Here is a 26048-nt window from a genome sequence, read left to right as displayed (position 1 = left end):
ATCTCCATGATTATTTGATAATGAGCGATTTGGTAGGGTAGCTATGGGTAAAAACCGGTGTGCAGATCTTGCAGAATTTGTTGTAAGGCGTTTTTGCCATGTATTTTGTTTTTTTTTCCTCTGTATGCCGATAATGCAATTTAAATAAGGATTTCTTATATGGGCAAAAGTAAACAATCAATAACAATACCTTACGGTTAGCAAATATATCAATGATTTCGTAAAGGTAACAGAAATTTTGTAAAGAAAATGTCGGCTTCGTTCTCTGGTACTAACGAAAATTTCGCTAACAAAAGTACCAGAACCATAACTAGTGTGAGGACGATGTTATCGATTGTTTAAATTTCCTACTATAAGAAATACATACATGGCAAAATCGCCTTATTGACTTATGTTAGACGTGTTTTAACAGGCATTAGAAAATTCCTCTCGCTTATTGCAAAGCAATAAGTTCGTTATTTTATCACAGTGAATGGGGTCCCAAAAACAGTGTTACTAACTTATTTGTACGAAATAATATACCGGCCTATATCTAGAAATTATCCATAAATTGCAACATCCTACTTTCAAATGAGCTTGTTTATTAATAAAAACTAATCTTATTGATAACATTTATATATACCAAAATCTACCAATTTACAACATAGGTAAGTTTGCTTTGAGAGCACTGAATTCTTTGTGATCTAAGGGCTTGATATGAGTTCCAGAGTACGGAGAGAAATGTTCTAAATCTCGATGTTTATTAACCAAAACTTTTTGGTCAGACTGTAGAATTTTAATTTCACGTTCAATTTGTTGTTGATCTAAAATAAAAGAAACATTACATTCGAAATTAATCACTACGACATTTCGAATAAAGAACTTGCCTTTCTTTAGTAGTTCAAGAGCTTTTTCTCTGTCCAATTTAACCAACATACTGCCTACGGTAGTCCAAACTTTCTTTTCCGATTTGTCATGAGATTTTTCCAATTCACGTATGGCCTCTCGATTTTGTTGGCGACGTTTGTCCAAAGCAACCAGTTCTTGTTTATTCATTAATACTTGATCGGCCACCTGTAAGTCAATAATAAAAAAAAACAATTAACTTTTTAAATTGAAGAAGAAAATGTATTACATCCTTACCTCTTCGGTAGATTGCAAAATTTCCATGCATTTTTGTTCCGTTGATTTATTGGCCATATTTCTTTTGTTTTCTAATAAAGTACTATGATTAAAACAAGAATATAATGAATAGCTATTGGGCCAACAATGACATCCCTTGGCTGTTAATTTAATGCGTTTCTTATGCGCCTATCCCTTTTCCATTCTCTTATCTTTTCTCTTCGAATATCATTGCGATTTCTGGGCTTCTTTTTGTAATAATCCGAATTGTCACGTTGCACAGCCTTTTTGTCGTATGCTTGGAAATGGGTAACTCTTGGAACTTCCTGTTCTATGCCCAAACCTGTGCGTTTCTTACGAATTACTGTTTTCACAGGATATAGGCGACCACTTTGTGAGGGTCCCAGACCACTTTCTTTGTCCCAGCCTTGTTTTACCATAAGCTGTAGACCTTTATTACGTTCTGGTATATTAAATTTGTCCAGGCGACTGCTTTTTGAGGATTTGACATTGAATTGATGAATAGTTGATGTTAAATGGTCTGCTCTGGTGGTCTCCGAAAATGTTCTTTTGCATGTATCACAAAAGAAAGGTTCTACTTCGTAATACTCGTCCTCTGATGAAGATGCATGCGAGTTGATATTTCGTTTAACTGTCTCCATCAATTTTTCGATATGGAAGTGGCCTTTTTTTCTAGCCAAATCCTTAGCTGTGTTCCCAGCTTTGTCTTTAATGTCACTATCAACACCCATATCCAGTAAATATGATACAGCCTCTGAATTTCCTTCACATGCTGCTATCATTAAGGCGGTCCAACCATAGTTATCGCATACATTAATATCTTGACCACGGAAATCCATTCCTTTTAATTTTTCTACATCATTGTCCATAGCATACCGTTGATATTTGACTACGCTAAACGTCTCCTTTTGTTTCTCACAATTTCGAATAGGCTTTGACAGGGTCGACGTAGGATTTTCTTCTGATTGTCTAAGCACCGTCTCTTCCTTGGTTAGTTCTTCGTAAAATTCTTTAATTTCACCACCATCAACTCCCTGTATTTCATATCTAGCTTGTTTAGAATTGTGGGTTCCATTATTTGTTTGTTCCGTTCCTTCTTTGATAAATCGTTTGAGGGGAATATGTACGGTAGCTAAGGCTCGCCAATTAGGATGAAATTGTTCGCCCAAGTCTTCATTCATATTTACTACAGCATTAAATTTTACTAATTAACTTACAATACTTTCCAATTTACGACGACTTTGCAAAACAAACGATTAAAGTGAACAGCTGGTTAAGGAATTAGTGGATTGTGGTCACGTAATGCAATGACTTGATGGAGCGTTTACATTATAATCTTCTGTGTGCAAGGCGTCTAATGCGTTTTGCAGACTATCAGTTATTCCGGACGACAGTGCTCGTGTTGAACATATTCCATATATTGTGCACATTATAAGTTAAGTCCGAAGGCATAATCGATACTGCTGCATGTTTATGGGATCGATAGCACATTTACCGATTATTAAGTCATCGCCGACAAGTCGTATCGATCCGATACACTATAAGATTCTTTACAAACACCGACATTCCGACCGGAATAACTGGTATTCTGTAAAGCGCATTATGCGCCGTCCAAAAAATATAAGTTATTCCGGTAAAAGAATCTTACAGTGTGGCCAATCGATACGAATTGTCGAATAGATTGTATCGACAAATGTGTTATCGATACCATAAACAAGCAGCATTATCGATTATGTCTTCTGCTGTTTTTTGTTGATTATGTAATGTTTGTTTTTTGTTGAGAACGCGATTTTCTCAAAATGAATTCCAATCTAATTCTTTGAAAAAATGTTTGAATGCGTATTGAATATAAGCATTTTTCCAATGCGTGTGTTTATTGGGTTGTCGTCCACGTAAACTTATAGTGTGGACGGCGCATTAAAAGGTATTTTGGCCGAAACCCACAAAGATTTCACCTACCCGTGGCCTGGAATGTGTGCACTTCCGGAATTTCTCCGTCTTATTATCGCTGCGGGAGTAAAGTCATACTGACTACATGGCAGCCCTGCCAGCATTTCAAAGTTCTATTTCATCATCATCGCTACCACAGACTCGTAAGTGACACTGCAACAATCGCCAACTGTGATAGTATTTTGCCATTACTATTCGCATGAAAGTATTTTGCCATCACTATTGTTACAAGAGTCATATTATATTTTGTGAAACACCAAGCACAACTAGCTTCTTATAATTTATTTAAATAAAACGATAATGAAGTGCTGAAAACATAGTTTTTTCGCTTTAAAGGTGTGTACTATGTTCGGTTTTCGAGTTGAAAATCACTTTATTTTCGCGATTACTTTTCCTGAAATAATCAAAATTATAAATGAAAACAGACATATTCCTGTAAAGTCTTGCCGAAATATAGAGGAACAAGAAATTGCACATCAATTGAGTTAATTTATCTGCTTCATATTGAACTATTTTAATAAAGTAACCGCGAAAATTTCAACGCGAAAAGCGAGCATAGTACTTACCTTAAATTGTGAAAGGTATATTGGTGAACAATTTTTGACTTTCCAAATGGAATAAAGTGATAGTTTTTCAAATATTTTTCCAGGCACGCTGCCTCCAATGGGAATAAAAGCACTGCCTGATAGACGCTACAACATGTAAAGGCCGGTACTCTGTTCGGTTTTCGCGTTGAAACTCCATACAAAACCAAAACATGCGAAAAACTAGCGAAATTTTTTCCATTTGTGGTACTTTGTTTTTTTTTTCGAGTTGAAAAACTGACGTAACTCGCGTAGTCAGTATTTTCATAACATGGCGCCATTTGCAATGTGAATTAAGAAATAATTTATTTATTAAACTGATTTTTGTGAATTTATAACACAAAAGTGGATCTGATTATTATTTAAAAATGTAATCTGATGATTGATAAAACAAAGTATAACATGGAGTTGTATTTCCATAATAAACTAGCAACAATATCTAGCCGCTCCCTACTATATGGTAGAATATAAATAATGTACATATATAACATGAAATTTAAACACAAATGTTAACAAAATAAAAGCATTATTTGGTGAATTATATTTTACAATCGTTTCAATTGTACTGGGCATCGGGATAATAAACACACAACATAATTTAAACAAAAGGAGGCACAGCAATTGATGTTCCAAAACAAGCATTAGCACTTCAACCAACATGTATAGTATCGAGGTAGCAATAAATGGAATCACAAGAATTAATTGCTATGTTCCAAAAAATAAAATGCAGCACTGTAAAATTAGTTTTTTAATTCCAAAGATATTTGTAAAATAACTTCGCCTGCTTCTTCTTTTTCAAATTATTTATTTTGTATGCGTGTGTGTGTAAATCGAGCCACTAGTTGCGTATGTATATGTAATCATTTCGTGACAGTCTGCGATGTTGTCAATACATTTCGACGAAATAAACGCAAAAAAGTCCCAAAATGGCTGTTTTTCCCCATTAAAATATATTGTCAACACTATCATTTTTCAACGCGAAACAATGATTGAGTGGAACTTTTTTCGCACCAACAAACAGAGTACCGGCCTTAACATGTAACTTGCAACTTGTACCTCAACATCAACATTTTATTAATGCATAAAAATATGTTAAATATGATGTGACAGTCGTATAAATGTTATATTTATGAGAATTTATAAATGTTTAATAAAATTAATAAACATCTAAACAATCGTGTTTTACTTGACCACAATGATTCTTTTACAACTATCTTAAAATGCACTTTGTCTGATTGTTTGAAGGGGCTCTTATTGGCGTCGTTCTAAATGTATCCAGAAGGGCACCTAATAATTGCACTCATGCGATATTTTTTGTAGTAACTTGGCGTGGTACAACTTCTCAATAGTGACGGTGCTTTTCCGAGGAGTTTTGGATATCGTATACGACTGTTTTCGACGTAGTGGGGATTCTCAGAAGCGCCCCCAAATTAAAAAAATGTTGGCAGTGAGGATACTGTACCAACGACAGCAGCAGTGGGTCATCAGACTATACAAAAGGCAACTGGGAGGGATTCGAAGAATACAGAGATTGTAGTTTCATTGATCTCAGGAGCCACCGTGGTGCAATGGTTAGCATGCCCGCATTGCATACAGAAAGTCGTGGGTTCGATTCCAGCTTCGACCGAACACCAAAAAGTTTTTCAGCGGTGGATTATCCCACCTCAGTAATGCTGGTGACATTTCTGAGGGTTTCAAAGCTTCTCTAAGTGGTTTCACTACAATGTGGAACGCCGTTCGGACTCGGCTATAAAAAGGAGGTCCCTTGTCATTGAGCTTGTCATTGAGACTATCAGTTATTCCAGACGGAATGTCGGTGTTTGTAAGGAATCTTACAGTGTGTCGGATCGATACGACTTGTCAGCGATGACTAAATAATCGATAAATGTGTTATTGATCCCATAAACATGCAGCAGTATCGATTGTGCCTTCGGACTTAACTTATAATGCGCTTTACAGAGTATCAGTTATTCCGGATGGAATGTCGGTGTTTGTAAAGAATCTTACAGTGTGTCGGGTCGATACGACTTGTCGGCGATGACTAAATAATCGGTAAATGTGTTATCGATCCCATAAACATGCAGCAGTATCGATTATGCCTTCGGACTTAACTTATAATGCGCACAATATATGGGATATGTTCGACACGAGCACTGTCGTCCGGAATAACTGATAGTCTGTAAAGCGCATAATGTGCACAATATATGGGATATGTTCGACACGAGCACTGTCGTCCGGAATAACTGATAGTCTGTAAAGCGCATACAGTGTGTCCAATCTATACGACAATTCGTTGATGACTAAATAATCGGTAAATGTGTTATTGAACCCATAAACATGCAGCAGTATCGATTATGCCTTCGGACTTAACTTATATTGTGACCAATGTGTGGAATCCCAATAAACACAGGATGAGCGTTTTTCAAATGCAACACCTCTTCAGTTTGAGGGTAAATATCATTTTCAACATAAATTCAACTTGACTTGAAAAAGCTCATCTTCAATTCATCTTCAAATTGTTTGCGAATTACAACCAATTTGGCAAAATGTTGACGAAAACTTTGAAAATGTGTTGAAGATAATTGGAGAAAACTTTGACAAAACACTACCCTGAAATGCAACGAAAAAACCACATGGTTTTCAATACTACTTTGGACAACAAAGTTCGTGGAAGAAATACAAAAATGTGGAAATTTTTTAATAATCAATTGAAATTGCTTATAATAATTGGTAAGTAAAACTAAAACACGAAATGAAAACTTGAAGGAAGTCACTAAACTCAAATCTCTTTGCAGACAACTAAAATATTTGGATGCTGATTCTTGGACACATTAAGAGGCTGGCCGATGAAAAATGGTAGTGGCTTATCGAGAAGAGAAAGTTTCCATAAATCAAAGTGCAACCAAAAAAACTTGGTATTTATGCTTTTCCATATCAACAACTACTGGATGATCGCATCATCGGTTTAATTTGTTATTTTGTGCATTGAAATTGCTGGAAATTTATTCCAATTATCTGGCCATCAAGTTCCTGAAAATTGCCAGTATTTTAATAACAACAATTTTGTAACACCAACGTTCTTGAGGAAATCACGAAGTACGTGGTCAGTTGGAAGAAATACAAATTGGTAAGTCAAAATAAAAAGTGAAATGAAAATATAATGGAAATCACAAAACTCGATTGTTTTGCAGAAAACTAAAATCATTGAATGGTATATTCTTGGAAGATGTTGGCCGATGAAAAACCGATGAAGGAAACAACAAAGAAAAGTTTTCAGAAAACTTACAAAGTGCAACCAACTAAAACAAAGTGCAACAATTCCTATATCAAGGACTTCTGGATGAAAATGTGCATCATCGGTTTAATTTGTTATTTTGTGAATTGAAATTGCTGGAAATTTATTCCAATTATCTGGCCATCAAGTTCCTGAAAATTGCCAGTATTTTAATAACAACAATTTTGTAATACCAACGTTCTTGAGGAAATCACGAAGTACCTGGTCAGTTGGAAGAAATACAAATTGGTAAGTCAAAATAAAAAGTGAAATGAAAACATAATGGAAATCACAAAACTCGATTGTTTTGCAGAAAACTAAAATCATTGAATGGTATATTCTTGGAAGATGTTGGCCGATGAAGGAAACAACAAAGAAAAGTTTTCAGAAAACTTACAAAGTGCAACCAACTAAAACAAAGTGCAACAATTCCTATATCAAGAACTTCTGGGTGAAAATGTGCATCATCGGTTTAATTTGTTATTTTGTGAATTGAAATTGCTGGAAATTTATTCCAATTATCTGGTCATCAAGTTCCTGAAAATTGCCAGTATTTTAATAACAACAATTTTGTAACACCAACATTCTTGAGGAAATCACGAAGTACGTGGTCAGTTGGAAGAAATACAAATTGGTAAGTCAAAATAAAAAGTGAAATGAAAACATAATGGAAATCACAAAACTCGATTGTTTTGCAGAAAACTAAAATCATTGAATGGTATATTCTTGGAAGATGTTGGCCGATGAAGGAAACAACAAAGAAAAGTTTTCAGAAAACTTACAAAGTGCAACCAACTAAAACAAAGTGCAACAATTCCTATATCAAGAACTTCTGGGTGAAAATGTGCATCATCGGTTTAATTTGTTATTTTGTGAATTGAAATTGCTGGAAATTTATTCCAATTATCTGGTCATCAAGTTCCTGAAAATTGCCAGTATTTTAATAACAACAATTTTGTAACACCAACATTCTTGAGGAAATCACGAAGTACGTGGTCAGTTGGAAGAAATACAAATTGGTAAGTCAAAATAAAAAGTGAAATGAAAACATAATGGAAATCACAAAACTCGATTGTTTTGCAGAAAACTAAAATCATTGAATGGTATATTCTTGGAAGATGTTGGCCGATGAAAAACCGATGAAGGAAACAACAAAGAAAAGTTTTCAGAAAACTTACAAAGTGCAACCAATTAAAACAAAGTGCAACAATTCCTATATCAAGAACTTCTGGATGAAAATGTGCATTACATCAATTTACCCGTCATCAGTTTGATATTTTGTGATTTCCTCTTGCTGGAATCTATTCTAACACACAAGCCAGCAAGATCCTCGATAGTAATTATTTCAAATTGCCAGCATATTAATGACACCAACATTATGGAGGAAATGGAATTATACATGTAAAAATGTTTAAGATATTTAAAGTTGTATTCATAGTTTTATTTATTAATACGTTTAATAAGATAATTACATTTTGATTGGTATAATATTATTATTTTCATATATTATTAATGTTATTTTTAAGATTATTATATTTGTTAACGAAAAAATAATAAAATTTACAAAATCCCTAGAAATTTAGTATTGACTTTCAGTTAGAACTAGGATTGACTTTCATACAAATTGTGGTTTGAAAGTATTCGCAACAATGCTAGTTTTTTATTTTTCTCACATTGAAAACTGTTTGAGAAATTATTGAGTAGCGATGCATTTAAATTTGAGGATTACAATTGAGAAATTATTGCTATTTTGTTGAATTTTACTGTTGAGGGTAATGTCTGTTTTTTGTTGAGAACGCGATTTTCTCAACAATTTCTCAACTTGAATATTACCCTAATTCTTTGAAAAAATGTTTGAAAAATTATTGAATTTTAGTATTTTTCAAACGTTTGTGTTTATTGGGATATGTTCGATACGACCACTGTCGTCCGGCGCATTACAACAGACATTTCGTCCGGATAAACTTATAGTCTGAACGACACATTAAGAAGATTTTGTACCAAGTGTGAACGTAGTATTATTTTTGATGGCATCACTAAATAGTTTTCTTTCCATACCCTGGATTTTCGAAGCTGTCACAAAAGACATTCATGTCACGACTACGATTGCATTGTGGCAAGATTGTGGCTGTATTTGCAAAAAATTAATATTAAAGTAAATAATGTTCATAAAATCTCTAAATGTGCTGTTGCTAGTGTTTATTAAAAGTTGTTAAAAAGAAAAATATTCCGAAGAGAAATATCTTCTTGGATCTGCAGAAACAAAAGAAGGCCTGGAGAAACAAAAGAAGTTTGGGGTCCATGTAAAATTTGAAGCTTAACATAACACACATCTGCACACTAAAAAAAATACCTGAAAATGTTAAGTGCGTCTCCAGCGTCTCGTTCATTTATTGGAACATTACTTTTTACATTATCCGTGTTAATAGTTTCAGCAGCAACAGATGAGGTAAGCTGTAACAAGTTATTACTGATGCATTCGCAAATATTGCTAAATGGTGCTTAGAAGTTATATTTAAAAAAAATTATTATTATTTTTTTAATTTCTGGAAGTGCCTAATTTGTTATCTGCTACATGAAACCAATCACATATTGTATTTCGAATCTTCCTTGTTTATTGTTGTTAACATATGTTTCCAACGTCTGTCCATTAGCTACTGCAAAATGTACACAGAATGTTTATTTTTTTTGTTTTTTTTTATTGATCTATTTTGTTGTTGTATTGTTTATCTTTTTCTGTGATGATGGCTCTTCAATAGTAATGAATTTTATATTTCCTCAACAGCAGCTACCGGCTGTGTTTTTTTATCAATGGAAATTTAATGGGATAGCTGTTGGCTTCCCTGGAATAATGTGACGATGATGACAATACATACATACATCAATATTTTGATACCATCAACTTTTTGTTTTATCAAATAGCCTATAGGGGTTAATTTAGGCTTTGTGATATATTTAAATTTTGACCCCAGAAAACTTGTTCGAATGTGGCTTAATTTAGATATTGCTATATTTAGCTTTATTATTATGCGTAGGTGTTATTCAGGTTATTGGGATTGTTTTGTATCGATGCGTTAACGTATATTACAATGAATGGGGAGTATTTTATTTTTAGAAATTGGTTGTCAGAATTTCCATTTCCTGTTTATTATGAGGATTACAAGAATGCCGAAAATTAACTGTAAGTTCTTGGAATTATTTGTTGACCTAACGATGAACAATAATAACCAGTTGATATCTCGACAACAAAAAATGTCGTAATAAATTAGGAAGATCAAAAAAAAAAAAAACAACGAAATGATTTATGGTTTGAAACAACATTAAGTTAAAGAACAAGAATAAGTTCTGAATAATGAGGATGGTCTTAACCCTGGAAAGTCATCCTTATTTTTTGTACACTAACGACATCCTTCGTCATTTTGACTACGCTCTATTTCAAGGCACTTTAAATTGCATTATGGGCAAAAAATGAGCACCAAAAATTTATTTAATTTTTGTTCAGTTTACTTTTAATTAATATTAAAATTAAACAAAAATTAATAAAATCTTTCAATTAGAAGAATTAGTTTGACAAAATTTTTTATAGAAATTAAATTTTGACAAAATTTTCTATAGGAATAAAATTATTAAAAAATTTTCTATAGAAATAACATTTTTTAAAAACTATCTATAGAAATAAAATTTTGAAAATATTTTCTATAGAAATAAAATTTTGACATAGAAATAAAATGTTGACAAAATTTTCTATAGAAATAAAATGTTGACAAAATTTTCTATAGAAATAAATTGTTGACTAAATTTTCTATAGACATAACATTTTGACAAAATTTTCTATAGACATAACATTTTGCAAAAATTTTCTATACAAATAAAATTTTTAAAAAAATTCTATAGAAATAAAATTTTGACAAAATTTTCCATAGACAAAAATTTTGACAAAATTTTCTATAGAAATAAAATTTTAAAAAAAAATTCTGTAGAAATAAAATTTGACAAAATTTTCCATAGAAATAAAATTTTGACAAAATTTTCTATAGAAATAAAATTTTGACAAAATTTTCTATAGAAATAAAATTTCGACAAAATTTTCTATAGAAATAAAATTTTCCCTTCGTTTTGTTTTGTTATTGTTGGTTTTGTTCTTTAAGCATTGTTGTTGTTTTTTTATTTCAGCTTAAAACTATACATTGACTAAACTACAAGTGTAGCTTAACCGACAGAGGAAAATAATGTTTGTCAAATTTATTTGGGCAAAGCCCTATAGACTGCAAGATGGTTGGATGGACGCACGTTTCGGAATTACCACATTCCTCATCAGCATCCTCTACTTGTAGCAAAACTATCAACCAATTATCAGAATAAATTCGGGCAGTTCATTAAACCCAACAATGAACCACACTTGAACCTTCCAAAAAAAGGTTTTGTATGATAGCCGGCTTATGCCGAAATAAATTCGAAACAAACATATATCTTTTCCTATGCCACTGTTAAATCATCGATTTGAGTGTAGTTGGCTGGGTTTATTATGAGCATGCTTCCTCTTCTTTTTCCATTCGTTTTGTTTTGTTATTATTGATTTTGTTCTTTAAGCATTGTTGTTGTTTTTTTATTTCAGCTTAAAAGCTGAAATAAAAAAACAAATAAAATTTTGACAAAATTTTCCATAGAAATAAAATTTTGACAAAATTTTCTATAGAAATAAAATTTTGACAAAATTTTCTATAGAAATAAAATTTTGACAAAATTTTCTATAGAAATAAAATTTTGACAAAATTTTCTACAGATATAAAATTTTGACAAAATTTTCAACAGAAATCAAATTTTGACAAAATTTTCGATGGAAATAAAATTTTGACAAATTTTCTCTATAGAAATAAAATTTTCACAAATTTTCTATAGAAATAAAATTTTGACAAAACTGTCTATTTGACAAAATTTTCTATAGAAGTAAAATTTTGACAAAATTTTCTATAGAAATAAAATTAAAAAAAAAAATATTCTATATAAATAAAATTTTGACAAAAGTTTCTATAGAAATAAAATTAAAAAAAAATATATATTCTATATAAATAAAATTTTGACAAAATTTTCTATAGAAATAAAATGTTGACAAAATTTTCTATAAAATAAAATTTTACAAAAATTTTCTATAGAAATAAAATCTTGGGAAAATATTCTATAAAAATAACATTTTGACAAAATTTTCTATAGAAATAAAATTTTACAAAAATTTTCTATAGAAGTAAAATGTTGACAAATTTTTCTATAGAAATAAAACTTTGACAAAATTTCCTATAGAAATAACATTTTGACAAAATTTTCTATAGAAAAAAAATTTTACAAAAATTTTCTATAGAAATAAAATGTTGACAAAAATTTCTATAAAAAAAATTTTCTATAGAAATAAAATGTCGACAAAATTTGCTGTAAAATAAAATTTTACAAAAATTTTCTATAGAAATAAAATTTTGCAAAAATTTTCTATAGAAATAAAAATTTTGACAATATTTTCTATAGAAATAAAATTTTGACAAAATTATCTATAGAAATAAAATTTTGACAAAATTTTCTATAGAAAAAAAAAAAATACAAAAATTTTGTATAGAAATAAAATGTTGACAAAATTTTCTATAAAAATAAAATTTAGACAAAATTTTCTATAGAATAATTTTGTACAAAAATTTTCTATAGAAATAAAATTTTGCAAAAATTTTCTATAGAAATAAAATTTAGACAAAATTTTCTATAGAAATAAAATTTAGACAAAATTTTCTATAGAAATAAAATTTAGACAAAATTTTCTAAAGAAATAAAATTTTGACAAAATTTTCTACAGAAATAAAATTGTGACAAAATTTTTTAATGAAATAAAATTTTGACAAAATTTTCTATAAAATAACTTTTTACAAAGATTTTCTGTAGAAATAAAATTTTGCAAAAATTTTCTATAGAAATAAAATGTTGACAAAATTTTCTGTAGAAATAAAATTTTGACAAAATTTTCTATAAAACTAAAATTTTGAAAAAATTTTCTATAGAAATAAAATGTTGACAAAATTTTCTATAGAAATAAAATGTTGACTAAATTTTCTATAAAATAAAATTTTGACAAAATTTTCTATAGAAATAAAATGTTGACAAAAATTTCTATAAAATAAAATTTTACAATAATTTTCTATAGAAATAAAATGTCGACAAAATTTGCTATAAAATAAAATTTTACAAAAATTTTCTATAGAAATAAAATTTTGCAAAAATTTTCTATAGAAATAAAATGTTGACAAAATTTTCTATAGAAATAAAATTTTCGATAGAAATAAAATTTTGACAAAATTTTCTATAAAATAAAATTTTCTATAAAATAAAATTTTACAAAAATTTTCTATAGAAATAAAATTTTGCAAATATTTTCTATAGAAATAAAATTTGGACAAAATTTTCGATAGAAATGAAATTTTGACAAAATGTCCTATAGAAATAAAAATTTGACAAAATTTTCTATAGAAATAAAATTTTTACAAAATTTTCTATAGAAATAAAATTTATAATGAAATGATTAGTCAAGCTCGAGGTCTTTATGTTTTTATTTATTTATTTATTTGTCGATATTTCGCCTTAATATGTAAGGCATTTTCAAGACAACATTAACAATAGTACAAAAAGCACAAACAAAACTTAAAGTTTATTAATCAACCTGTTCGGCCTCCGTTTGTTTTGTCACAATTTTACAAAAATTTTCTATAGAAATCAAATTTTACAAAAATTTTCTATAGAAATCAAATTTTACAAAAATTTTCTATAGAAATAAAATGTTGACAAAATTTTCTATAGAAATAAAATTTTGACAAAATGTTCTATAGAAATAAAATTTTGACAAAATTTTCTATAGAAATAAAATTTTAACAAAATTTTCTATAAAATAAAATTTTGACTAAATTTTCTATAGAAATAAAATTTTACAAAAATTTTCTATAGAAATAAAATTTTGAAAAAATTTTCTATAGAAATAAAATTTTCTATAGAAATAAAATTTTGACAAAATTTTCTATAAAATAAAATTTTACAAAAATTTTCTATAGAAATAAAATTTTGACAAAATTTTTTATAAAATAAAATTTTACAAACATTTTCTATAAAAATAAAATTTTGACAAAATTTTCTATAAAATAAAATTTTACAAAAATTTTCTATAAAAAAAAAATTTGCAAAAATTTTCTATAGAAATAAAATTTTGAAAAAAAAATCTTTAGAAATAAAATTTTCTATAGGAATGCAATTTTGACAAAATTTTCTATAAATTCCATATCGGGGCGTTTGAATTCAAGACATTTCAATTAAAAAATTAATTGAATCAGTGATTGAATCAGAATTTTTTTGTGTGAACTACATTGTTACATGTGCTGTCTTGTGGCATGTGGTAACGTCTTGTTGAAACCACATGACATGCAAGTCTAGATCTTTCGATTTGGGCAAAAAAGAAAAAACTCTCGATATCATCTGACGATAACTATCACCATTCACAGTTACGTTATGATTGGCCTCATCTTTTTTGAAGTATTACGGTCCTATGATGACACCTGCCCATAAACCGCACTTTTCTGGATGCATTAGTAGCTTTTGCAATACTTCAGGCTGGTCTTCAATCCAAACTCGACAAACCTGCTTATTTATGTACCCATTGAGCCAAAAATGGGCTTCGATGCTGAAAACAATTTTCGATAAGAAACGCACGAGGAACTTTCTTAATATAGCAGGTATTTTAATAAAAAAAATCAATCATTCAATTGTACGTTAATTCATTTGGTAAACCAGAAAGATAATAGCTAAAAAATCACCCTTTACAAACTCCTAATGTGTGAGAAGACTATTAGCATTACAAATCACCGCCTTAGAATATATAGCAATTTGTTTATACGATTGATTGGTAATTGGATGAAAATGTTAAATGTCAATTGTTTATTTGTTCAATAAGTTTTGTCTTATATTTCCATATTCTTTGATTTTTTTTTTTATTTTTATTATTTTAGAAAATCAATTTGCCTCGTTATTATCCCTTGGCTCCAGATGACCAGTTGCTAAATAATGACAAACGATTCATGCAAATTATGCAGGGTAGCGGAGGCAGCAGTGTGAATCTTAACAATGGAGCTGCGGTATCTGTTGGCGATGCAGTGCCATGGCCAGACAAACATAATAAAGTGGAAAAATTTGATATAGAAAAAGAGATAAATAAACTTAACATAAGTAAGTAATTGTAGCCATTAAGAGATTTTTTTCTTTTTTGCGATTAATGTTATGACAATTTTTAATTTTTATCAAATGTTTTTTTTTTTTTTTTTATTACAGCCTATGTTTATCAATCATCATGGCCCCAAATGGATGTTGAATTGGGCTCTGTCACTGCTGTTAGCTTTGATAAGGCCGGTAATGTTGTACTATTTCATCGATGCGATCGTATATGGGATCAAAATACATTCTCCCTTAAAAATGAATTTCTTGAACGTAGAAAAGGTCCAATACGTAATAATACGGTTTTGGCTTTGGAAAGAAATTCAGGAAAATTAGTCTATGGATGGGGTAAAAATTTGTAAGTATAATAGAGGACAATGTAAATATGCATTACGATAGCTGGAGTTTTGCTAAAATTTGCAAGGTGATAATAACTTTCATTATTAGAAGTTAGGATATAGGGTCCACATTGAGTCATCATTCCCTGTGTTTCATTTGCAATGATTTTTTTTTTGTCCATAAAGCTCGAATAATAATTAATTGTAAATACCCTACAGGAAAATGGGTGCGTAAATTGCCAATGCTCCAGTTTCTCGCAATTTTAAAAATGTCATATAAAAAAATTGATTTCAAAATGCATTTATCATAGTAATAAGCATTCGAAACTGTACGAAGTACACATAGCGTACTCTAGTACATATAATGATATTATGGCTTATTTATTAGCCTATCATTACCATTTTTTATGGTGTTTAGAAAGTTAAAAATATTGTCCAAATTGGTTGGGAAAGTAGCTGTTTCGGTTTTCCATATTCTCATCAGTTTCCTTTATTTATTCTACTACATTTCGTTTTTTGGACATGTTGGATTTTTAAAGCTCGTTCTCAGGCATTAGAAGAACGCTTTAGCAATATAGTCTAATAATTGAAATGAGTAAAACGTCCAATAAAGGAAACTGATGAGGATGTGAAAATCCGAAACAGATGTCTTCCCAACCATTTTGGACAACATTTTTAATTTTCCAAAAACTGCAATATGGTTGTATACTGCTCAGAATTGACCGGCAATCGTTTTCTTGGAAAGATTTCACTTTCGATCATTTTCTTGGAAAGATTTTGATTATAATTTTAACTTTCTTATTTTAATTTTAGATTCTATATGCCACACGGTCTTACGATTGATCACGATGACAATGTGTGGGTAACGGATGTAGCATTACATCAAGTCTTTAAATTTGGTCCACAAGGTTCAAATGATAAAGCCCTAATGACATTAGGTGTTGCATTTGCTCCCGGTTCTGGTGAATCGAAATTTTGCAAACCCACATCAGTGGCAGTTCTGCCAAATGGAGATTTCTTTATTGCTGATGGTTATTGCAATGCTCGCATATTAAAATACTCCAAAGATGGTACACGTATATTATCATGGGGACAAAATTCATTCTCAGGAAGATCTTTTAAAGAGGCTCCACAAAATTTTTTCGCCATTCCACATGCCCTGACATTGTTGCCTGAACATGAACTTATCTGTGCAGCAGATCGAGAAAATGGTCGTATACAATGTTTCTTTTGGTCCAATGGAACATTCCATAGTCAATATCATTCACAGCTTATTGGTGATCGTTTATTTAGTATGGATTATACCCCAGCTCAGGGTGAGTTGTGTTTATAATGTTATTTTGCATGGACTAATTTTTTTTCTTCTATATCCACAGGAGGTCAGTTTGTTGTAGTCAATGGTCCTACGGCTGAGATTGGATACAAACCTGATCCCTATAATGAAGTACGTGGCTATATTATGGATTTTAAAACCAAAAAAGTTACTGCAAAATTTGGTCCCAATGATTTGGAATTTTCAAATCCTCATGATGTTGCTGTTACCATCGATGGCAATGAAATCTACGTGGCCGAATTAGATCCCAAAAGGATACATAAATTTTTACACAAATCATTGGTAAAATCTATACCCATTTCGGCGGCTAAACCAAAAGCCAATATTGAAGGAGACTACAAAGTACAGCGTTCAAATACAACTCAGGTATCATCAGCTGCTGGCCTGGCTGCTGATGCCATCGTGGATGATGGTTCATTTTCGATTACTTCAAAACCACCACATCACAAGCCAAGTGCTACAGCCATATTAGTGGCATCACTTATGCTTCTATTTGCATTTCTCACATTTGGTTTGGCCCTCTTGATAGCCCGAAGGAGGCGAAGAGGTAATGCAGCTGGTTTAAGTGTAGGCCAACCTAGTGAATTGGTCTATCGTAAATTAGTTGCCTCTGCTCAAAATATTTCCGATGATTCTCCTTAGAGTAAATGTGTATTATGAGCCTCATAAGTGTATTTCTATACGGTTGCTATTTTGTATTTATTATAAATGTGTGCGTTCTTTTTTTCTTTGTGATTATTGTTTTTACGAAGGCTGCTACTTAAGCTAATTTGCTAAAAGAATTTTATTCCATGAATGCTATGGAACATTTTTGTGTATGTTTTCCATAAATTCCTCATATCCAAGTATTGTTTTAATTCCACATATGTATACAATTTTTATTATATTTTCAATGTTTTGTTTTTTGGTCATCACGAATTAAAATTATGTTTTTTGTCATTTTGTCCTTGCGATTTTGTTTTTTTTTTACCATTATGTTTGTTTGTCTTACAAAATTTTTGTTACCATTTAAGTACCTAACAATCACAATCTACAAAACACTCTAGTAGTCATTTAGTCACTCTTTTTCCGTTAATGTCCTCATAATTTGTGTGTGCTATTCTTTAGTTGATAACATTTACATACTTTTGTATTGATTTATACATCACTTAGCTGATACAATATTATTGTAATTAAGTTATACAATCAAATCTCATTTTTTATATATTTTACAATAAATTTACTTTTCCGATTATTTGTCAATGTTTTTTTTTTTAGAATTCATTAATTTGTGTTTTTTTGTTTGTTTATATTTGTCATCCTGCACTTGCATCATAATTTGGTCTAGCAATTTTATATCCCCTTATGTGGTTAGGTTAGATAGAGTGCAAAAATAATCAACCAAATTTTGAAGAACATTTTACCACAAATATTGTCAAAATGTTATTTCTATAGAAAATTTTTGCAAAATTTTATTTCTATAAAAAATTTTGTCAAAATTTTATTTCTATAGAAAATTTTATTAAAATTTTATTTCTATAGAAAATTTTGTCAATATTTTATTTCAATAGAAAAAATTGTCAAAATTTTATTTCTATAAAAAAATTGGTCAAAATTTTATTTCTATAGAAAATTTTGTCAAAATTTAATTTCTATAGAAAAATTTTTCAAAATTCTATTTCTTTAGAAAATTTTGACAAAATTTTATTTCTATAGAAAATTTTGTCAAAATTTTATTTTTATAGAAAATTTTGTTACATTTTATTTCTATAGACAATTTTGTCAAAATGTTATTTCTATAAAAAATTTTGTTAAAATTTTATTTCTATAGAAAATTTTGTCAAAATATTATTTCTATAGAAAATTGTGTCAAAAATGTATGTCTATAGAAAATAGCGTCAAAAATTTATGTCTATAGAAAATTGAGTCAACATTTTATATCTATAGAAAGTTTTATCAAAATTTTATTTCTATAGAAAATTTTTTCAATTTTTTATACCCTTCACCACTACTGTGGTACAGGGTATAATAAGTTTGTGCATTTGTATGTAACGCCAAGAAGGAAAAGTCTGAGACCCATCGTTTAGTATACCGATCGTCTTAGAATTAAATTCTGTATCGATTTAGCAGTTTTAGTCCGATTGTCCTAAAATTTGGTATGGGGTCCTGTTTCTGCTCAAAGACGATCCCTATTGATTTTGGAAAAAATCGGTTCAGATTTAGATATAGCTGCCATATATATTTTTCACCGATCTGGTCATAATTGGCGTGTATATCAACCGATCTTCCTCAAATTCCGTACATCCCAATATTTTATGAGTCTCGAAAAACTTGCAAAGTATCATCCAAATCGGTTCACATTTAGATATAGCTCCCATATATAGCTTTCGCCCGATTCACACTCATATGACCACAGAGGCCAATCTTTTACTCCGATTTAATTGAAATTTTGCACAGGGAGTAGAATGAGCATTGTAGCTATGCGTGCCAAATTTGATTGAAATCGGTTCAGATTTAGATATAGCTCCCATATATAGCTTTTGCCCGATTTACACTCATATGACCACAGAGGCTAATTTTTTGCTCCGATTTAGTTGAAATTTTGCACAGGGAGTAGAATTAGCATTGTTGCTATGCGTGCCAAATTTGGTTGAAATCGGTTCAGATTTAGATATAGCTTCCATATATATGTTTTTCTGATTTCGACAAAAATGGTCAAAATACCAACATTTTCCTTGTAAAATCGCCACTGCTTAGTCGAATAGTTGAAAAAATTACCCTAATTTTCTTAAACTTCTAATACATATATATCGAGCGATAAATCATAAATAAACTTTTGCGAAATTTCCTTAAAATTGCTTCAGATTTATGTTTCCCATATTTTTTTACTAACATTGTGTTCCACCCTAGTGCATTAGCCGACTTAAATTTTAAGTCTATAGATTTTGTAGAAGTCTATCAAATTCTGTCCAGATCGAGTGATATTTAAATGTATGTATTTGGGACAAACCTTTATATATAGTCCCCAACACATCTGACAGATGTGATATGGTATCGAAAATTTAGATCTTCAAACTGGTGCAGGGTATAATATAGTCGGCCCCGCCCGACTTTAGACTTTCCTTACTTGTTTTATAGTATATTTTGTCAAAATTTTATTTCTATAGAAAATTTTGTCAAACTTTTATTTCTATAGAAAATTTTGTCAAACTTTGATTTCTATAGAAAATGTTGTCAAATTTTATTTCTTTACAGAATTCTTTACAGAATTTTGTCAAAATTTTATTTCTATAGAAAATTTTGTCAAAATTTTATTTCTTTAGAAAAATTTGTCAAAATTTTATTTCTTTAGAAAATTTTGACAAAATTGTATTTCTATAGAAAATTTTGTCAACATTTTATTTTTATAGAATATTTTGTTAACATTTTATTTCTATAGAAATATTTGGCAAAATTTAAGTTTTATAGAAAATGTTGTCAAAATTTTATTTCTATAGAAAATTTTGTCAAAATTTTATTTCTATAGAAAATTTTGTCAAAATTTTATTTCTATAAAAAATTTTGTCAAAAAAATTTTTTTGATAGAAAATTTTGTCAACATTTTATTTCTTTACAGAATTTTGTCAAAATTTTATTTCTATAGAAAATTTTGTCAAAATTTTATTTCTATAGAAAATTTTGTCAAAATTTTATTTCTATAGAAAAATTTGTCAAAATTTTATTTCTTTAGAAAATTTTGACAAAATTGTATTTCTATAGAAAATGTTGTCAACATTTTATTTTTATAGAAAATTTTGTTAACATTTTATTTCTTTAGAAATTTTTGGCAAAATTTAAGTTTTATAGAAAATGTTGTCAAAATTTTATTTCTATAGAAAATTTTGTCAAAATTTTATTTCTATAGAAAATTTTGCAAAAAAAAATTTTTTTGATAGAAAATTTTGTCAACATTTTATTTCTATAGAAAATTTTGTCAACATTTTATTTCTATAGAAAATTTTGTCAAAATTTTATTTCTAAGGAAATTTTGTCAAAATAGTATTTCTATAGGAAATTCCAACGCTTGTCGTGTATACTATACTTTTAGCTTTTATTTCTTTCATTTTTTTTTTAATTAAAAATTTGTCGATTTAACACACTATGAAAATAAGGTATCGATTGATATGTCCTTATATATAAATATTCCATAAATTAAATTGTATCAAAAATCAATTTCCACTTTTCCCTAATACAGGTTGCATGCCATTCGGAAAAAACAATCGTCGACATGCCTGGGATTTTCCTGCAAAACATGATGGCTTCAAATTAGGTGGATTGCTGATGGAACGTAATAAACGTAGTGGATTCGAAAAACTTGATCAAACGGCTAGCGATGAAGATGAATCGGAGACAGCTACGAATACACTTAATAGTGCACAATTTGCCTAGAGCTTTGAAGAACGAAACGAACTAACCAATCGATGTACAGAATTTAATATAGATATAGGGGAAAAACAACAGGTTCTAGAACAAAAAATATGCAATTGTACCGAATAGATGACAGAATTTACAAAATTTATTTTTTTTCTATTTTAAGAGCTTGCTATTATAGTCTTTATATATTATTTGTATACATTTATTTATTATTATCTTTGTATATTATTGTAAGAAATGGGATTTAGTATAAAGACATAAGGGAAAAACAAACATATTTTTATTAGGAAGTATTTTTATGAAATATGGTAGTCTGGTTATGGACCAATTTGAAAAGATTAGACATCAGGCATCAGGGTTCTCATAAAAACTATGATTTTTCATTTCTTTCAGACCCGAAAACTTCCAATTTGCCAAATACAATGTCCAGTTTACTTTAAAAAAGAGTCGTTTTAAAACTAAATAACTATGCGAATATGTTAATAATTTAGTTTAAAAAAATACAATGTCTAGTGATCTCTAAATGTGTAAATAGCAATTAAATGATATACAATTAAATTGATTCGTTCCTATTTATTAAGTTCGTATTTCAATCAATTATTATCAATTATGTTTTTTTAATTTATTTTTTTAAATTATTGAGGAAAAAATAGAAAATAAAGTCACATATATATGTATACAATATTAGGCAATATTTAATTTATTATGGGGTTTTAAAGCAATTCATATTTTTCACAAGTCCATATGGAAGATGATGTTTTAATCCAATGGAACAGTTGAGGATTAATTTTTATACCAACTACCATAGAATGGTAATGGTAGTATGTTAAGTTTGCTATTCAGTTTGTAGCACATCGAAATATCGATTTCCGATTATATAAAGATTCATGTTTTTTGTCTGCAAGCAGGTAAACTTGGAAGATGAGTTATATCGGTTTTGATATAACCCCATATAAAGCGATCCCGGATTTGGCGTTCTAAAAATGTTCGCCTGTCGAAATCTCGCTGCAGACTTAATTGATGGAGCTATAGTTCTGAAATTTGAAACAAATTCATTTTTTGTCTACAACCAAGTAAAGTTCGGAGATGGGCTAACATTTTGGCGAGCTAATGATGTCCGTCTGGCAGTCTGTCTGTTGAAATCACGCTACAGTCTTCAATTATGGAACTATTGTTCTGAAATTTAGCACATATTCGTTGTTTGTGCGCAAGCAGGTAAAGTTCGGATATGGGCTATATTCGGTCCAGATTTTGATATAAATCGCTTTGCGTTTTGGCGATCTAATGATCTCCATCAGGCAGTCTGTCTGTTGAAATCACGCTAAGCCTTCAATTATGGAGCTCTTGTTCTAAAATTGGCACAGATTCGTTTTGTTTTTGTATGCAAGCAGGTCAAGTTCGAAGATGGGCTATATTGGTCGAGGTTTTAATTTAACCCCCATATAAACTGATCCCAGATTTGGCGATCTAAAAATGTCCGTTTGTGAAATTTGAAATAAAATCTTTAGTTTTATTTTGTCTGCAAGCAGATCAACTTCGAAAGTAGGCTATATCGGTCTAGGTTTTAATGGCGATCTTATGATGTCCATCTGATCTGATGTCTGCTGAAATCACGCCACATACTTCAATAATGGAGCTCTCATTTTGAAATTTGTAACAAGCAAGTCACAAGTCAAGTTCGAAGATGGCCTAACAAGTTGGCTGATAAGTTCCCGGTCTAACAAAGAAAAACACATTTTTTTGTCAAAATTCGTTTTTATTATTCAACATAGTTCCCTTCAAGAGCGATACAACGATCATAACGACCTTCCAATTTTTTGATACCATTTTGGTAGTACTCCTTCGGTTTTTCCTCAAAATAGGTCTCAGTTTCGGCGATCACCTCGTCATTGCAGCCAAATTTTTTCCCTGCGAGCATCCTTTGGAGGTCTGAGAACAAGAAAAAGTCGCAGGGGGCAGATCTGGAGAATACGGTGGGTGGGGAAGCAATTCGAAGCCCAATTCATGAATTTTTGCCATCGTTCTCAATGACTTGTGGCACGGTGCGTTGTCTTGGTGGAACAACACTTTTTTCTTCTTCATATGGGGCCGTTTTGACGCGATTTCGACATTCAAACGCTCCAATAACGCCATATAATAGTCACTGTTGATGGTTTTTCCCTTCTCAAGATAATCGATAAAAATTATTCCACGCACAGGGGCCATTACTTTGCCAGCGGACTTTTGAGTCTTTCCACGCTTCGGAGACGGTTCATCGGTCGCTATCCACTCAGCCGACTGTCGTTTGGACTCAGGAGTGTAGTGATGAAGCCATGTTTCATCCATTGTCACATATCGACAGAAAAACTCGGGTGTGTTACGAGTTAACAGCTGCAAACACCGCTCAGAATCATCAACACGTTGTTGTTTTTGGTAAAATGTGAGCTCGCGCGGCACCCATTTTGCACAGAGCTTCCGCATATATTGATGAATGATATGACCAACACGTTCCTTTGATATCTTTAAGGCCTCTGCTATCTCGATCAACTTCATTTTAAGGTCATTCAAAATAATTTTGTGGATTTTTTTGATGTTTTCGTCGGTAACCACCTCTTTCGGGCGTCCACTGCGTTCACCGTCCTCCGTGCTCATTTCACCACGCTTGAATTTTGCATACCAATCAATTATTGTTGATTTCCCTGGGGCAGAGTCCGGAAACTCATTATCAAGCCTAGTTTTTGCTTCCACCGTATTTTTCTCACAAACCAATTGACTTACAGACGTCAAATCTTGACACGAATCATTTGAAGGTTGATACTATATAAAAATAATATGCATTTAATACTAGCGACGCCATCTATGTGACAGACCGGGGACTTATCAGCCAACCTGTTATGTCGGTCTAGGTTTTGATGTAACCCCCATACAAACCGACTTCCGATTTGGTTTCTTGAGAATCTAGACATCGCGATTTATATGAAATGGTAAATCTACAAGTTTTCTAGGTCCGGAAATAGGTGTCCTGAATAAGGTGTGTATCGGTTCATGTTATAGTATAGCCCCCATCATATAGACCTATTTGACTTCTTGGTCTTCTAACAACATATTTTGGTATGGACCCATATAAACGGACATCCCTGTTTGGTTTCTTGAGCATTTGGATATCGAAATTTCATCCGATTTTGGGCTTCTAGACACCACAAGTTTTATTCGATTTGTCTTATATTGGAAATCTAGAGTTAATCTAGGTCCTTGGTTTTCTGGAACAGTTTTCTTTGTTGTAACAGTTTTTAATGCAATTTCATCCATTTTGTTCTATGCTTTGGTACTTCAATTGGTGTCCAGATCTAGGATTTCTGCTGTGGTGAGTCGGGTGGGTTTAGCTGGGCAAGTGAAAAGGTGACGCGTGTCATGTGGCCCTTGGTTACAGATGGGACACACGTCAGCTACGCTGCTATCAATTACTGATAAGTAGGAATTGAGGCGGCTGCACTTGTCTGATCTTAATTATGCTAAAACCACCGTGGGAGGTCTCTTTCCTCCGGTGCGATGGGCGGTGGTCGGACTCTGAGAACAGGATTAACCTTGTAGCTTCTCACCGCTTCAGCTATAGTATCCTCATGAATCCTGTTCAGACCTGTCTGCTATGGTGCCTGATCTAGAGGCTCACTTTTGTAACGCTGGATCTCGCGCTCTAGAAGGTGAAGATCAACCCTTACATTTCTGGGAGGAGGTTGCCTATCCACAAGATGGTGATTTGAATGACAACTTCGATAGCAGCCCAAGAGGTACTGCTTTGACAACATGTAATTGTGTCAACGCATCGGGATGATCTTGGTCTCCGCATAAAGGCGATCCAGGAGTGTACTGCGAAGACATCCTGTTGCAGTTCTAATGGCAGCGTCCTGACACGTTTGGATGTTATTTCACTGCGTGTCGCTTGTTTGAGGTGTCCACACTGGCACTGCATAGTTTACCACTGACCGGTCAAATGCCTTATAAGTAGTCAACAAGGTTTCTTTGAACGCACCCCAAGTGCTGCCGGCAAGCGACTTGAGGACCTTGTTGCTACCGCGGAGCTTGTTACAAATTGCAGTGTCATGGGCAGACGATTTAAACAGGCTGTCGAATGTTACCCCGAGTATCTTGGGGTAGTTAGCTGTCGGAATTATTTCGCCATCGACTCTAATACTCAAGTGCCTACGTACTTCCACCGTCCTTGTAGTGAACAATGTGGCTAAGGATTTGGTGGCGGATATCCTCAAATTCCTATCAGTGGTAAGATCAGCAATGCAGACGATTAAACGATCGCATATGTCATCAACAATGGGCACGGATGTCATGATTGTACAGTCGTCCGCATATGATACAATCTCGACGCCGTCATGAGGGTGTGGAATCGAGGACAGGTAGTGATTAAACAGTGCCGGAGATATCACCCCACCCTGGAGAACTCCCTGTTTAACTCTACGGGATTTCGACTTCTTATCCCTGAATTCCACGTACGACTGGCGTCCGCACATATAATTCAGCACCCAACGCTTCGTTCCTGCCAGTAGGGACGTATTCTCGAGGTCCTCCAATAATGTGGCATGGTTGACCGTATCGAATGATTTCGATAGGGCAAGCGCCACCAGGACCGTCCTATGACACAGCTTGGGCTGATTAAGTCCATTATTAATATGTGTCGAAATGGCACACAAGGCTGTCGTCGTACTGTGTACCTTACGGAATCCATGTTGATGGTGGGCAGCTGGAAAATTCTCCACAAAGCTGGGGAGGAGTAGTGTCTCAAGTGTCTTGGCTACTGGCGAGAGAAGGGATATCGGTCTGTACGATTCACCTTT

General features: G+C 31.5%; 3 protein-coding genes and 1 long non-coding RNA gene across 4 annotated transcripts; 2 read left to right on the top strand and 2 right to left on the bottom strand.

Annotated features, from left to right (window-relative positions):
• Positions 1–561: 561 nt before the first annotated feature.
• On the bottom strand, positions 562–2450 carry Pdrg1 (Pdrg1 prefoldin-like subunit). Its single transcript, XM_075312088.1, has 4 exons — positions 2340–2450; positions 1123–1193; positions 867–1053; positions 562–803 (listed from the first exon to the last, which is right to left on the bottom strand). Exons 2-4 carry the CDS (start codon positions 1177–1179, stop codon positions 637–639), a joined length of 411 nt encoding a protein of 136 aa, XP_075168203.1. The 5' UTR covers positions 1180–1193; positions 2340–2450; the 3' UTR covers positions 562–636.
• On the bottom strand, positions 1126–2333 carry LOC142240380 (G patch domain and ankyrin repeat-containing protein 1 homolog). Its single transcript, XM_075312087.1, has one exon. The coding sequence runs from the start codon at positions 2301–2303 to the stop codon at positions 1266–1268; it is 1038 nt and encodes a 345-aa protein (XP_075168202.1). The 5' UTR covers positions 2304–2333; the 3' UTR covers positions 1126–1265.
• Positions 2451–6058: 3608 nt separating the features above from the next.
• On the top strand, positions 6059–8508 carry LOC142240996 (uncharacterized). The gene is made up of 6 exons (XR_012723453.1): positions 6059–6386; positions 6452–6783; positions 6848–7179; positions 7244–7564; positions 7629–7949; positions 8014–8508. It is a non-coding gene; the product is annotated as an uncharacterized LOC142240996 (long non-coding RNA).
• A 510-nt stretch (positions 8509–9018) lies between these two features.
• On the top strand, positions 9019–21906 carry Pal1 (Peptidyl-alpha-hydroxyglycine-alpha-amidating lyase 1). The gene is made up of 6 exons (XM_075309849.1): positions 9019–9379; positions 14958–15174; positions 15277–15517; positions 16311–16813; positions 16874–17377; positions 21044–21906. Exons 1-6 carry the CDS (start codon positions 9290–9292, stop codon positions 21235–21237), a joined length of 1749 nt encoding a protein of 582 aa, XP_075165964.1. The 5' UTR covers positions 9019–9289; the 3' UTR covers positions 21238–21906.
• The last annotated feature ends 4142 nt before the right edge of the window (positions 21907–26048 follow it).

Source organism: Haematobia irritans, chromosome 5, assembly GCF_050003625.1.
Source record: "Haematobia irritans isolate KBUSLIRL chromosome 5, ASM5000362v1, whole genome shotgun sequence".
In the NCBI taxonomy this organism is placed as follows: Eukaryota; Metazoa; Arthropoda; class Insecta; order Diptera; family Muscidae; genus Haematobia; species Haematobia irritans.
This window is presented reverse-complemented; position numbering and strand designations above follow the sequence as displayed.

What these genes read in the sequence shown, in the direction of transcription:
- Pdrg1 (XM_075312088.1), bottom strand. Translation starts at nt 1,179, where the DNA reads ATGGCCAATAAATCAACGGAACAAAAATGCATGGAAATTTTGCAATCT. An exon ending in TTTTGCAATCTACCGAAGAG is followed by an intron (nt 1,054 to 1,122) that starts GTAAGGATGTAA and finishes ATTGACTTACAG; the next exon opens with GTGGCCGATCAAGTATTAAT. An exon ending in TCTTGAACTACTAAAGAAAG is followed by an intron (nt 804 to 866) that starts GCAAGTTCTTTA and finishes CTTTTATTTTAG; the next exon opens with ATCAACAACAAATTGAACGT.
- LOC142240380 (XM_075312087.1), bottom strand. Translation starts at nt 2,303, where the DNA reads ATGAATGAAGACTTGGGCGAACAATTTCATCCTAATTGGCGAGCCTTA.
- Pal1 (XM_075309849.1), top strand. Translation starts at nt 9,290, where the DNA reads ATGTTAAGTGCGTCTCCAGCGTCTCGTTCATTTATTGGAACATTACTT. An exon ending in TTTCAGCAGCAACAGATGAG is followed by an intron (nt 9,380 to 14,957) that starts GTAAGCTGTAAC and finishes TTATTATTTTAG; the next exon opens with AAAATCAATTTGCCTCGTTA. An exon ending in GATAAATAAACTTAACATAA is followed by an intron (nt 15,175 to 15,276) that starts GTAAGTAATTGT and finishes TTTTTATTACAG; the next exon opens with CCTATGTTTATCAATCATCA.